Source organism: Ascaphus truei, chromosome 20 (assembly GCF_040206685.1).
Source record: "Ascaphus truei isolate aAscTru1 chromosome 20, aAscTru1.hap1, whole genome shotgun sequence".
In the NCBI taxonomy this organism is placed as follows: domain Eukaryota; kingdom Metazoa; phylum Chordata; class Amphibia; order Anura; family Ascaphidae; genus Ascaphus; species Ascaphus truei.
Genome location: NC_134502.1, coordinates 31048063 through 31061197, shown reverse-complemented (window position 1 = coordinate 31061197; position 13135 = coordinate 31048063). Strand labels below are relative to the sequence as shown.

Genomic DNA, 13135 nt, shown 5'->3' with positions numbered 1-13135 from the left:
GCAAAGTGACCGAATGACTGGAACGTGTTTAATGGGTTAAAGGGTCAGTCCCATGTAGGAGAAAAGTGACCTAATGACAGGGACGTGTTTAATGGGTTAAAGGGTCAGTCCCACGTAGGGGCAAAGTGACCTAATGACAGGGACGTGTTTAATGGGTTAAAAAGTCAGTCCCAAGTAGAGGCAAAGTGACCTAATGACAGGGACGTGTTTAATGGGTTAAAGGGTCAGTCCCACGCAGGGGCAAAGTGACCTAATGACAGGGACGTGTTTAATGGGTTAAAGGGTCAGTCCCACCTAGGGGCAAAGTGACCTAATGACAGGGACGTGTTTAATGGGTTAAAGGGTTAGTCCCACGTAGGAGCAAAGTGACCTAATGACAGGGACGTGTTTAATGGGTTAAAGGGTCAGTCCCACGTAGGGGCAAAGTGACCTAATGACAAGGACGTGTTTAATGGGTTAAAGGGTCAGTCCCACGTAGGAGAAATGTGACCTAATGACAGAGACGTGTTTAATGGTTTAAAGGATCAGTCCCACATAGGGGCAAAGTGACCAAATGACAGGGATGTGGTTAATGGGTTAAAGGGTCAGTCCCATGTAGGAGCAAAGTGACCTAATGACAGGGACGTGTTTAATGGGTTAAAGGGTCAGTCCCACGTAGGAGAAATGTGACCTAATGACAGAGACGTGTTTAATGGTTTAAAGGATCAGTCCCACATAGGGGCAACGTGACCAAATGACAGGGACGTGTTTAATGGGTTAAAGGGGCAGTCCCACGTAGGGGCAAAGTGACCTAATGACAGGGACGTGTTTATTGGGTTAATGGGACAGTCCCACATAGGGGCAAAGTGACCTAATGACAGGGACGTGTTTAATGGGTTAAAGGGTCAATCCCACGTAGGGGCAAAGTGACCTAATGACAGGGACGTGTTTAATGGGTTAATGGGTCAGTCTCACGTAGGGGCAAAGTGACCTAATGACAGGGACGTGTTTAATGGGTTAAAGGGACAGTCCCACGTAGGAGCAAAGTGACCTAATGACAGGGACGTGTTTAATGGGTTAAAGGGTCAGTCCCACGTAGGAGAAAAGTGACCTAATGACAGGGACGTGTTTAATGGGTTAAAGGGTCAGTCCCACGTAGGGGCAAAGTGACCTAATGACAGGGATGTGTTTAATGGGTTAAAGGGTCAGTCCCACGTAGGAGCAAAGTGACCTAATGACAGGGACGTGTTTAATGGGTTAAAGGGTCAGTCTCACGTAGGGGCAAAGGGGTAATGACACTGATCCATCCTTACCACGTGTAACATAACCACCACCCCTGTCTGCATTGACAATAACACCACACCATGTACCCTCTCCCCTTTAATCACTAGATTAATCTCCATTTTCTTTCTTTGAATATTTTTACAGATACTTTTCTGATCTTTGCATATATATATATACAGCGAGAGAGAGATTATATATTTAATGTTTTATTTATTTATCTGAATTTATCACAAGATGAACAACACAAACCACAAAATATACATACACAGTATTCCTAAACCACGCGACTAGCATTAAAAAAAAATGGGTGTTTGGGCGAGATCCGCAGGCTCACAGGCGGCTGGGTGAGCCGCCTGTGCTGAAGCGGGGATATACTGAAAACCTGACCTGTTGGTGGAAGAATGGTTTGGGGTCTTGAATAAAAATATAGGTCTTTTAAAAATATCTGTTAACCATTGGTGTTCCAGTGGATTCAAATACTGACTAATTAAAGGAATGATCATAGCAATGACGAAGGCCCTCGCAAAGTAACTTTGTGTATGTTAAAATGTTTCTCTTGTAATATGATTTGGATGGTAATTAATTGCCCTACAGCCCGGCTATGCCTAATACGGAGGTGTGAGCCCGGCTAAGCCTAATACGGAGGTGTGAGCCATTCTTACAGAGGGGGGGCTGTCCTGCAGTTAAAGGGATCTGTTTAGTGATGCCGTGCTGCCCTCTAGTGCTCAATTCAGGAAGCGACTTCGACTGTTCTGCCTGAAAAGTGACATATTTCCGGTGTGTTTTTTCACTGTGGCAGAATTTGGTGACGGCGCAAAAAACCGCCGCAGAAAACAGCCAAGAAAAGTAACGCGAGACATGCATTTTTTAAAAAAAATACGTAGACTCGCGTCATTAAGCGACTGTGACTCCGCCCCCTAACTCCTCCCGTTCGCTGCGTAAACTCCCTCAGCTCGCCGCAGGCAGACGCGGATATACCGGAAGAATGGAGCCACGGAGATGGATCCGGAGTTGCTGCCGGGCGCGGGTATATTTCAGCGTGATTAAAGCAGCATGAGGTGAGCTGTGACCTGGCTCTATAACAAGATACAGCAGTGACGCGATATACCTTTCAATGCCTAAGGCCGTGTCCACGCTGCCGCTGAGCGCGCTCGGCACGTTTACTTCCGTGAATGTGGATCTGCACAGCCGCGTTCATGCGGCGCTCGCACGCGGGCGCGTACGCTCTCTCTCGCACACGGGCACGTACGCTCTCCAAAGCTAGGCACTTGGGGAGACAAAGAAAATTGATTTTGAAACGCGCTCTGCAGCAGTCAATGCACACGCACACACACGCACGCACGCACACGCACGCACACGCACACGCACACAGACACACGCACACGCACACGTACACGTACACGCACACACACATACACATACACACAGACACACAGACACAGACACACACATTACACACAGAAATAGCCCAGATCCACGTACCCCCGCTTGCAAACTTAGGCTGCGTCCATGGTTAGTGCTGGTGGGCGGAGGCGCGCTTCCGCTCGGCACTGAGCCCCTACAGCCGCAATGAGAGCGGCTTTAGCAGGGGCTCGCCTACGCTTCCGCTAGCGCGCGGAAGCGTAGGTCTTAGTAAAATTTTAAATCTTCGCGCTTTCCGGAGCGCAGGGCCGGTCACGGGAGCGGTTCGCCCAATGAGGGCGAACCAGCTCCGTGATGTCACTGGCCCGCCCCCGGACGGCGCGCTGACTAAGGCCAGGGAAAGCACCCCCTTTCCCTCAGCCTCAGCGCGCCTCCGCCCACAAGCACTATCCATGGACGCGGCCTTATGCAGGACAGCCTGCGCTCATGCTTGGAGAATCAGTGACGTCACCGCTCTCAAGCATGAGCGCGCTTAGCGTGGCCGCAGCCTGAGGAGTGCTGCTGGGGGACGGGAAAAGGCCCATACCGTACGTTTACAGAAAACTGATACGGAATCCCTGCGCGCCTCACAAACCGGCGCCCTGTTTATTGGTGACATTTAACATCTGGATCCTACGCAGCCTATTCTTGTGGGCCCGCAGTTGTCAGCGCCAGACTGCGCGGTTTGACATTTTCAGAAGAAGCGGAATGAAATGTGAGGAAAAAAACCCTCTATTCTCTACTGCAAACCGCTTCTTCTAAACCGCGTCTAACAAAAGTGGCAAACCGCGCCCGGTGTAACCGCCAAACCGGCCGGATTGCACGTGCTTTAGAAGCGGAATGACCTGAGGAGGCGCTACCTCCCTCCCCGGTCTGATTTATGCGTTTTGCGCTCTCAGCCAAACCCCGTATTTCCGTCTCTCTAAATAGAACGTGCGATGCCAATCTCGCCGACCCCGAGAGAGACGAGGAAAAAAGTGCCAGTCGTTAGAAACGGTTTGCCTAACGGCGCTACGAGAATTGCAGTTATGGGCAATAAAACCCGCGCGTCTGAGGCCTTTGCGACAAAGCGTTGGGATGGGCGGAGCCGAAGTGAAAACGCGTCTGAAACAGCCTTTCCCCGCACGGGTTGGACAAGCAGAGAATGGCTCACAGATGAGCAAAGCGCGCCAATCCCCCGGCTCTATAGGCACGGATGGCCACTCATCGGAGCGACGAGGATAGGCCCCGCAGTCTGGTAACAGCCGCTAACCGCTAACCGCTAACCCTGGGCCGTTGACAGGAGGGAAGAGTTGGGACAAGTGTCTCGGGCCCGGTGGCTTGGCCCAACTTCTTTGCCCTACTGCCGGTCCTCTCGTTGCCGCTGTGCCCCTCGGCTCTTCCACTGCTGCGGGGCCTCCTTCACCGACTGTCCCACGCCGAGCTTATGATGCTGGTGCTTGCCGGGCCTTTCTGACGTCGGCACGCGTCACTGCCCGAAGCTCGGCTTGGGACAGTCAGCAGCTGGAGGAGAGCCGGGGGGGCCCAGCGGCAACGAGAGGGTGGCAGCCGGGCAAAGAAGTTGGGGGGGAGAACTGGGGCAACAAAGGCCTGAGACTATCCCCAAGGTATAAAGAAATTTGTATTTATTTGGTGTTTTAAATTTTTTTATAATTTAAATATATTTGGGGGTTGGGGTTGGAGGGTGGTTTGTATGTATTTGGTGAGTGGGAAGGTTTTTTTTTGTATTTTGTGGTGTTGGGTTTATTGGTATGTATTTTGTGGGGGGGGGGTTGTGTGTGTGTGACCACGGGGAGGGGAGGCACGGAATGAGTTTGAGGAGGGGGGATTGAGTGAGATTGGGGTAATTGATGGAGGGGAGGGAGAGTTAGAGTAGAGAGGTGGGGTAAGAGGGGGAGCAAGGAAAAGAGGGAGTAGGAGTGAGACGGAGGGGAGAGAAATACATGGGGGGGGAAGGAATGAGTGTGAGGAGGGGGGGATTGAGTGGGAGCTGGGTAATTTGAATGGTGAGAGAGAGGAGAGAGCGGGTGAGTGTGTGAGGAAGACAGGGAGCGAGATGGAGGGGAGAGAAATACATGGGAAGAGGGCGGGAAATAGAGGGGACCCGTGAGGTGTGGTATGGGGGGGCTCGCAAGGCTGCCGGCATTGGGGGGGGGCAGTTGTAACTCTAGTCCTGGGACCCTGGGAAAGCTGTCTGCGGCCCTGCCCCAACCCGTCACGGTAATCCCCATATTTCAGCGCGAGTCATGACGGCGTTTGCCCGTTTATACGTAGAGTCCTACATATCTGTTTGCTGCAGCACGACTCCCCTGTGGCAATTTTCCAGGACTTTGGTCTTGAGTCATTTAGTCTTGTGACAAATAAGTCAGAGTTCAGGGGTCTGTCCTTCATTACAACAACCACAACATCTGCCGCACTAGGCGAGGTTGCTCTTTGGTGTTGACCCATCACATCCTGCATCAGCCCAGAGAGAGCCATATCTGTAGACCACAACACATTCGGACATCGGTCCAGACACACTCAGTGTGTGACAGGTTGTGTTATGTGTTCAACTGTGCTTCCAACGTAGGTAGAAATAGAGACAGGCGACTCTGCCCATTTCCCGGATTTTCGCGGGCGTCGCCCCCAAAATCCGTTTTGCGGTGTAAAATCCGGAAACGGGGTCTGGCCGCTTTCCATCATCAAAATCCGCCATTGGACGCCATCCGCGGATTCCGCGATCCGTTGGCAGGTTCTTAATGCTGAATCCACGGATTGGATTCTACAGATCCGTCCACGGGATTGCAGGATTGCGGGATCCGCGCAGTGTATTGGTAATAATAATTTTAGAAATCCGCAAGCCGTAAAATCGCCCTTTTTTGACATTGATCCGCTGAAATCCGTGGACCAAAGGAACCGGCCGATCTGAGGCAGAAACAACAAATGTTGTAATAAATGTTTTGGAGGTCAGAAGATCAGGTCTTCCGGTAAAGAGCTGGCTCAAGACTCAGCTATCCGTACAGTCGCACAACGTTACTTGTGACGAGGACGGAGGAAGGGGTGTTAGGTTTGTTGGGGTGGAGTGAAGGTGGTGGTGATGGGATAGCTGTTTCGGGGGGGTTGGTGACGCCCCCACCCCCAGTGGGAATTGGGGTCAGCCCCTTATTTGGCACACAGTTGGAAGCCATTGCCAAGTCATGCCTTAATAGCCTAATTGGTGCTTTGTAGGTAATCTAGTGGTAGGTTTATAGTAACCCCTTTGTAGCACGTGGTGGCTAGTTTATAATAAGTTGCCCATTAACCCAACCTTACACAATGTTATTATAGAAGTAGAAGTTGAAGAGGAGCGCACGAACCGGAGGGAGCAGGAAAGGACCCAACATCAAAAATATATTAAAAAAGGTACTTTATTGTGTCATGAGACCCATCCAACGTGTTTCGAACGTCACCGCGTTAATGGATTTCCTTTGATGTTGGTTCTGGCACTATATCATCATTTGACCTGGCATTTGAGCGCTCTGCTACGTCATCTACAATGTTATTACACACAGATAACTCATCATAAACCCTTATTGTTCTGTATACTTGAAGTCTTCTTAAATGTCCATCCTTCTTCTGCTCTTGATATATTCTTTCATCGCTGTCTGAATCTCACAATTCCTCAGGCTGTAAATCACCGGGTTGACCAGAGGGGCCACAACAGTGTACACGAGGGAGACAAACTTGGTCAAGTTCAACACGCGTCCACCAGATGGAACCAAGTAAATACTGATTAACGCCCCATAATACATGCTCACAACGGCCAAATGGGAGCTACATGTGGAGAAGGCTTTCTGCCTCCCGGTGGTGGAGGAGATCTTGAGGATGGTTATGAAGATGCAGATGTACGTTACAATGATGATCACAAATGGTAAGAGAGCTACAGGAATGGACAGCACCAGGTTTTCCATTTGCACTATGGAAGTGTCTGAGCAAGAGAGTCTGAGAAGAGGAGCAAAGTTACAGAAGAAGTGATCTATGACATTGGGGCCACAGAAGTGCAGCTTGAATATGGAAACAACTTCAATCAGTGGCAACATGAAACCTAGGAACCAAGACCAGATAACCAGGCAGAGACGAAGCTTCAGGCCCATAATGGATATCTAACGCAATGGGTTGCAGATGGCCAGGTAGCGGTCAAAAGACATCACTGTCAGAAGAAGACACTCCGTAATTGTTGAGACACCAAAGAAGTAAAACTGTTTGAAGCAGCCAGAAAGAGATATGGTGCAACCATCTGCCAATATGACACGTAGCATTTTGGGGACAATATTTGTGGTGAGGAGGATGTCACACAAGGAGAGGTGACAGAGGAAGAAGTACATGGGGGAGTTAAGGCGATGGCTGGTTGACACCAGCATGATGATGATAACGTTTCCAGTTACTGTAACGATGTAGAATGTGAGGAACATGTTGAAGACACAAATCTTGAGGTTGTGAAGATCCTGAAATCCCACAAGATAGAATTCTGTGAGTGTCTGGTTCTCCTTTGTCATTGTCTGATGGAAGCAAGAAGGCACACAGTGCTGTGCTCACCTTGAATAATCGAGGACAATGGGACAGAAGCGGCCAGCAGCCCAATAACGTAGTTACTAATATCACTCAACCAAGGTTAACACTGTTCCATCTACGAACCTTCTGGTAGATAGACCATCATACTTCAAGTATTTACACATGGTCCTGTCCAGCCAGATCCCAACAAAAACCTAAACCACCCTCCTACAAGAATGTGAAAATCAACATGTCTACTTCAGTGCTGTCTCCTTGTATGAACCAGTTCTGCTCTGTATGATAGTTCCAAGTGTATATGTTTTCTCGACTTAGGACAAGATTTGGCAGAAGTTCTAATGAACACAAACTCAATGGTCTACCCGGTGGAAGGGTAAATTAATCTATTATTTTGACTTTTCGACTTCCTTCGTCAGGACTTGGGTGGGAGATGTTCCAATGACATGTTGATTCAACACATTTCCATTTGTAATGCAATCGAACTGTGCTGAGCTGTGTATTTTGCTGCGTAGGAACCTACTGGGAAACAGAAATTAGTTAAGCTACGGACATATACAATTATAGTCGAGCGATATTATCTTCTACAATTCCTGCTAAAGTTCCCGTTAAACCTACTGTACCTAGCTAAGAGGTCCATGCTAAAGTTGAAACCCGTACTACATTGAGAAACTCTGCTTATATTTGGCTGAAATCAATGTCAACTCAACATCATAGTAACATCGTAGATTGAATTAACAAAAAAAACAACTTATGTCCATCAAGTTCAAACTTTATTAGATTCTAATTAGACAAGATACCCATCCTTGCAGATGCTCAACCTGCATTTATAGTTCTTTCGCTCCAGTGAAAGGCAAATAAAAAAAAACATTTGCAATTCTATCTCATAGCTGTCTGTGAGTAGGTTACTGGCTCTGCACCTCTTGAACCTAGGCTGTGGTGAAAAGCTGTGTAACCCTGCGGATATTCTTACTTATTCATGTTGAATTAGTATTGTAAAAGATTTGTTTTTGATGTACAATTCTTCAAAGTGTAATTCAACCTTTTCTGTTATTTTCTTCAATGGTTTTTTATACTCTTTAACCGCCCCCCCCCCCCCAGTTTGTAACTGATAAACTTTGTAATTACTACAAAACTCTTAATAATAATGTTATTAAACAAAACAGATGTAAGGTTGCCCATTATAGATTGTAAGCTCTCGGAATCAGGGCGCGCATGACCTGTTTGTGTCTGTTTTTGCGTCTTTGTCCTTACTTGTATGTAACTGTTTATACAAAAGAAAACTTATCAAAATGTGGCGCTCTAAATAATCAAATGTTTACCAGTGGTAATATTGTAAAAAATAAAAATAATAATACACAGTGATACTTATACAAACATATAGGAAGATGCAGCTGTGACACAGTTGAGGTTTGCTCGGTCAATCCTCGTGGTGTATAGTAGCGATGAAGTCTCCGGGAAGCGCAATATATGTAAAGAAAAATAAATAGTGATAGTGCAATATTGTAAAAATTAAACTCAGAAAATGATGACTCGGCTCTCTATTATATACTCACAAACGTGAGAGGTTTTGCAGGCACATAAAGGTATCTTTTAGGGACGCTCTTAGTTATCACTCAATCACCAGGAGATGCAGAAATCAATATTTCCCCAAATAGATAGACTCCCAGGGACCTTGTTTAAAAGATACAACTGGACATAGTGCAGACCGTATATATAATTTATAGATTATAGGTGGATCAAATTACACTCACATGGTTTCAGATACAAGCAAGCATTTAGATCTCAATGGATCTCTCTGGCCGGGTGGATGGTATCTCCGCTTCCCCTCTCTCATGGCGTGCGTTCCACCGGTGCGTTCCAATCAACCGGAAGTGATGTCATCCGCTGCCAGAACCCCAGGAAGTGGACGCAGTGGATGACATCACTTCCGGTTGATTAGAACGCACCGGTGGAACGCACGCCACGAGAGAGGGGAAGCGGAGATACCATCCACCCGGCCAGAGAGATCCATTGAGATCTAAATGCTTGCTTGTATCTGAAACCATGTGAGTGTAATTTGATCCACCTATAATCTATAAATTATATATACGATCTGCACTATGTTCAGTTGTATCTTTTAAACAAGGTCCCTGGGAGTCTATCTATTCGGGGAAATATTGATTTCTGCATCTCCTGGTGATTGAGTGACAACTAAGAGCGTCCCTAAAAGATACCTTTATGTGCCTGCAAAACCTCTCACGTTTGTGAGTATATAATAGAGAGCCGAGTCATCATTTTCTGAGTTTAATTTTTACAATATTGCACTATCACTATTTATTTTTCTTTACATATATTGCGCTTCCCGGAGACTTCATCGCTACTATGTAACTGTTTATGTAATGACCACCTCTCTGCACCCCCTTTGTACTGCGCTGCAAAACCTGTTGGCGTTTCACATATAAACAAGGATAATGGTGGGATTCTGTGATATAATACTTCATCATTGCCAGTGAATTCTATGGAAAAATTTGTGATATTCTGCATGATATAATACAATATGGCGTGATCTCTACGGGAGTTACAGTTACATCTGTATATTCAACACAAAAACCAGTTACATAGTAATTACATTGCAGTTACATATTAATTACATTGTAGTTACATAGTAATTACATATTAGTTACAAAGTAGTTACATAGTAATTACATAGTAGTAACATAGTAATTACACAGTAGTTACATAGTAGTTACATACTAGTTACATAGTAGTTACATAGTTGATGAAGTTGAAAAAGACATACGTCCATCAAGTCCTACCTATGCTATATTTAGACGACAGATACTTGATCTTAGTTATTTCCTTACACATTATGTGCGTATCATATATTTATTTACAAATGAGAGGCTTGGCCTCCAACCAAAGCGTGTATCTCAACTACCTACAGTGGTGATATATTGAGTTATCCCATATCCTGTTACCGCTGGAATTTTTTGGAATTGCTCAATATATCATCAATGTAGGTAATTGCTACACAAGCTTTGGGGGGGGGGGGGGAAGGCAGAGTTCTGCAGCTGATATTACACCGTTTACTGTTTCGCAAGTGTTACCAGTTATTGATCGATGACAAATCATACAGTAATATCATAAGATTCATTTCAACATTTTTATGGCACAAGTGACTCTATATTGTATCGATTTAGATGAGATTATTACTATGCCTGATTAAAGGTTGTATGGAATTTGCCATCTTTCCACCATAATAGGGGTTAATATCCCTTGCAGCAAGCTACGGGTGATCCAGCACACCACGTGCCACTTTTAATATGGATATTTAATTTCACGAATCACTTTTTTCACTTCCGATTATCACATAAGCATATAAATATATAAATATTGATTAGCCTGGGGATGCACCGTGGTAATGCACTTTATGTAGGGGACTTGCTGTTACAATACCAGCCAATCCTCTAATTTGTAAATATTCAATATATAGTACATAGGTGGCACCCATTGCCACTCTGAGCAATAGGGCATTGATATATTCGAATTGTTAACTGTTAGTGGTGTACATGTGGTTGTTTAGTATCATATATTTATATAAACTCCATGTCAAGATAGAATAAAAGGATATATCTAGTAAGCAAAGTAGGAATTAATTTACATCATCAACTTTTAGGATGAAACTGCTTTTTTAACACTGGTGCATCTAAGTATTTTCTCATTGAAATAAAGTACTTACCCAAGAATCCCCAATCTTCACATGTGTTGGACAGTTTGATGTTTTGGAACCTGAAGATGAGATGGGCTTATCCCATCAATGACCAGACAACTCCAGGACTGTATTGCCAGTTAGGATGCAGCCTCATTCCAATTAAAAAAAGCAATCAGTAGATATACAAAATATAATACACAACGGGATCAGGCAGTAAAATGGTGTTTTCACAATATGAGGGAAAGTATCGGGGAAGAGATTCCCAAAACCAACTCAGGGGAATGAAAAAGAAGATCTTTCAAAGGGTTTTCTCCAAAGGGTGTTACGTGTTTCGTGAACACGTAGAAGACGGAGTTCTACCACAATGTCCAGCTGACCACGTAGAAGACGGAGTTCTACCACAATGTCCAGCTGACCACGTAGAAGACGGAGTTCTACCACAATGTCCAGCTGACCACGTAGAAGACGGAGTTCTACCACAATGTCCAGCTGACCACGTAGAAGACGGAGTTCTACCACAATGTCCAGCTGACCACGTAGAAGACGGAGTTCTACCACAATGTCCAGCTGACCACGTAGAAGACGGAGTTCTACCACAATGTCCAGCTGACCACGTAGAAGATGGAGCTCTACCACACTGTCCAGCTGACCACGTATCATTGCAGGATGGATATTCACCGGATTTAACATTTTTTTTTCATACTGTAAGTCTTCCATTATCTATCCCATTGGGTAGTTTGGACACACTGTATCTAATCTGATCTGTAGAGGTCATCAAACTTAGTAGTGTCTAGTCCAGAAGTCCCTGCACGTCAAAATAAGTCATCTTACCATCTTAACAGTTCAGAGAGGTTCATATGTTGGGTTACGTCCCACTACTTTCATTCTTGAAATCTGTTTAATTGGGAAGTCTTCTCCTCAGGGCGACCCTGATCTCCTGGTTCCTCAGGCTGTATATGATGGGGTTGAAGAAGGGAGTCACCACTGTGTTCAACAAAGATAGGACCTTATTTATGTTAAATGAGTGTCCTCTGGATGGAACAATGTAGACAGTAATCAGTGTCCCATAATATGTGCACACAACCATGATGTGAGAGCTGCAGGTAGAGAAGGCTTTCTTTCTACCAGTGATGGAGGGGATCCTGAGGATGGTGAGGGAGATACATACGTAGGTCACAATGACAAAGGCAAATGGCAAGAGGTTTACAGGGGCAGAAAGCGCAAAGATTTCAATTTCTATGAAAGAAGCGTCTGAGCACGAGTGTTTTAGGAAAGGAGCAAAATCACAGAAGTAATGGTCAATGACATTGGGGCCACAGAATTGTAACTGACCGATCGGAAGAATGATGAATAATGTCAATACAAAACCCAAGAGCCAAGACCAGATGACCAGCTGGAGGCGAAGCTTGAGATTCATAATGGTGGTGTAACGCAATGGGTGACAGATGGCCAGGTATCGGTCGTAGGACATCACGGTGAGAAGGAAACACTCTGTAGTCACAGTGAAAGCAAAGAAGTGAAACTGACTGACACAGCCGGCAACAGACATGGTGCCACCGTTTCCCCATATGAGGCGTAGCATGTTTGGGACAATAACCGTGGTGAGCAGGATGTCAGTTAGGGACAAGTGGGAAAGGAAGAAGTACATGGGAGAGTGGAGTTGGTGACTGGTTGACACCAATGCGATGATCAGAAGATTACCACTTAAGGTCATAATGTAAATCACGAGGAACACAGTGAAGAGTAAAATCTTGAAACTGTGAAGATTCTGGAATCCAAGAAGCAGGAATTCTGTGACTATTGTTTGATTGTTCCCAAGCATCGCCTGTTAACAGAGTAAACACAAATTACCTCTTCGATACTTCTGATATCCTCAGATGTCCAAAAGGTGAAGAGCTGAAGAGACTCCTCCAAAATTTTTTAATTGCGCCCACCACTTTGACTGTATAACTCATTTAATGTAACCACGTATTGTTATAACTCTGTGCTCAGGAAAGACGTGAAAACGAGGGGTCACTCCCAATGTGTCACTTCCTGGTGAAACATTCTTATAAATAAATAAAATGATAACTTAAATAAAACGTAGCATTTAATTATATAACGTAAAACATATATCACCATAATAAATAAAGAGCTAAAAAAAAAACAACCCCACTGGGCATGTGGGTATGGGGGAGGGGGCGGGGTAATGTACAGTGAGACTGATCCCTAAATAGGGTTAATGGGGCTCGTGCTGCAAACACCATGGAAGGT

At 45.4% G+C, this 13135-nt stretch overlaps 1 protein-coding gene and 1 pseudogene across 1 annotated transcript; both read right to left on the bottom strand.

The window, feature by feature from the left end:
• Positions 1–6223: 6223 nt before the first annotated feature.
• Positions 6224–7367, bottom strand: LOC142471424 (olfactory receptor 11A1-like; annotated as a pseudogene).
• A 4413-nt stretch (positions 7368–11780) lies between these two features.
• LOC142471422 (olfactory receptor 11A1-like) lies at positions 11781–12704 on the bottom strand. Its single transcript, XM_075578228.1, has one exon. The coding sequence runs from the start codon at positions 12702–12704 to the stop codon at positions 11781–11783; it is 924 nt and encodes a 307-aa protein (XP_075434343.1).
• Positions 12705–13135: the final 431 nt, after the last annotated feature.

Bases quoted from the DNA above. Each gene is read 5' to 3' on its own strand.
- LOC142471422 (XM_075578228.1), bottom strand. From the start codon at position 12,704: ATGCTTGGGAACAATCAAACAATAGTCACAGAATTCCTGCTTCTTGGA.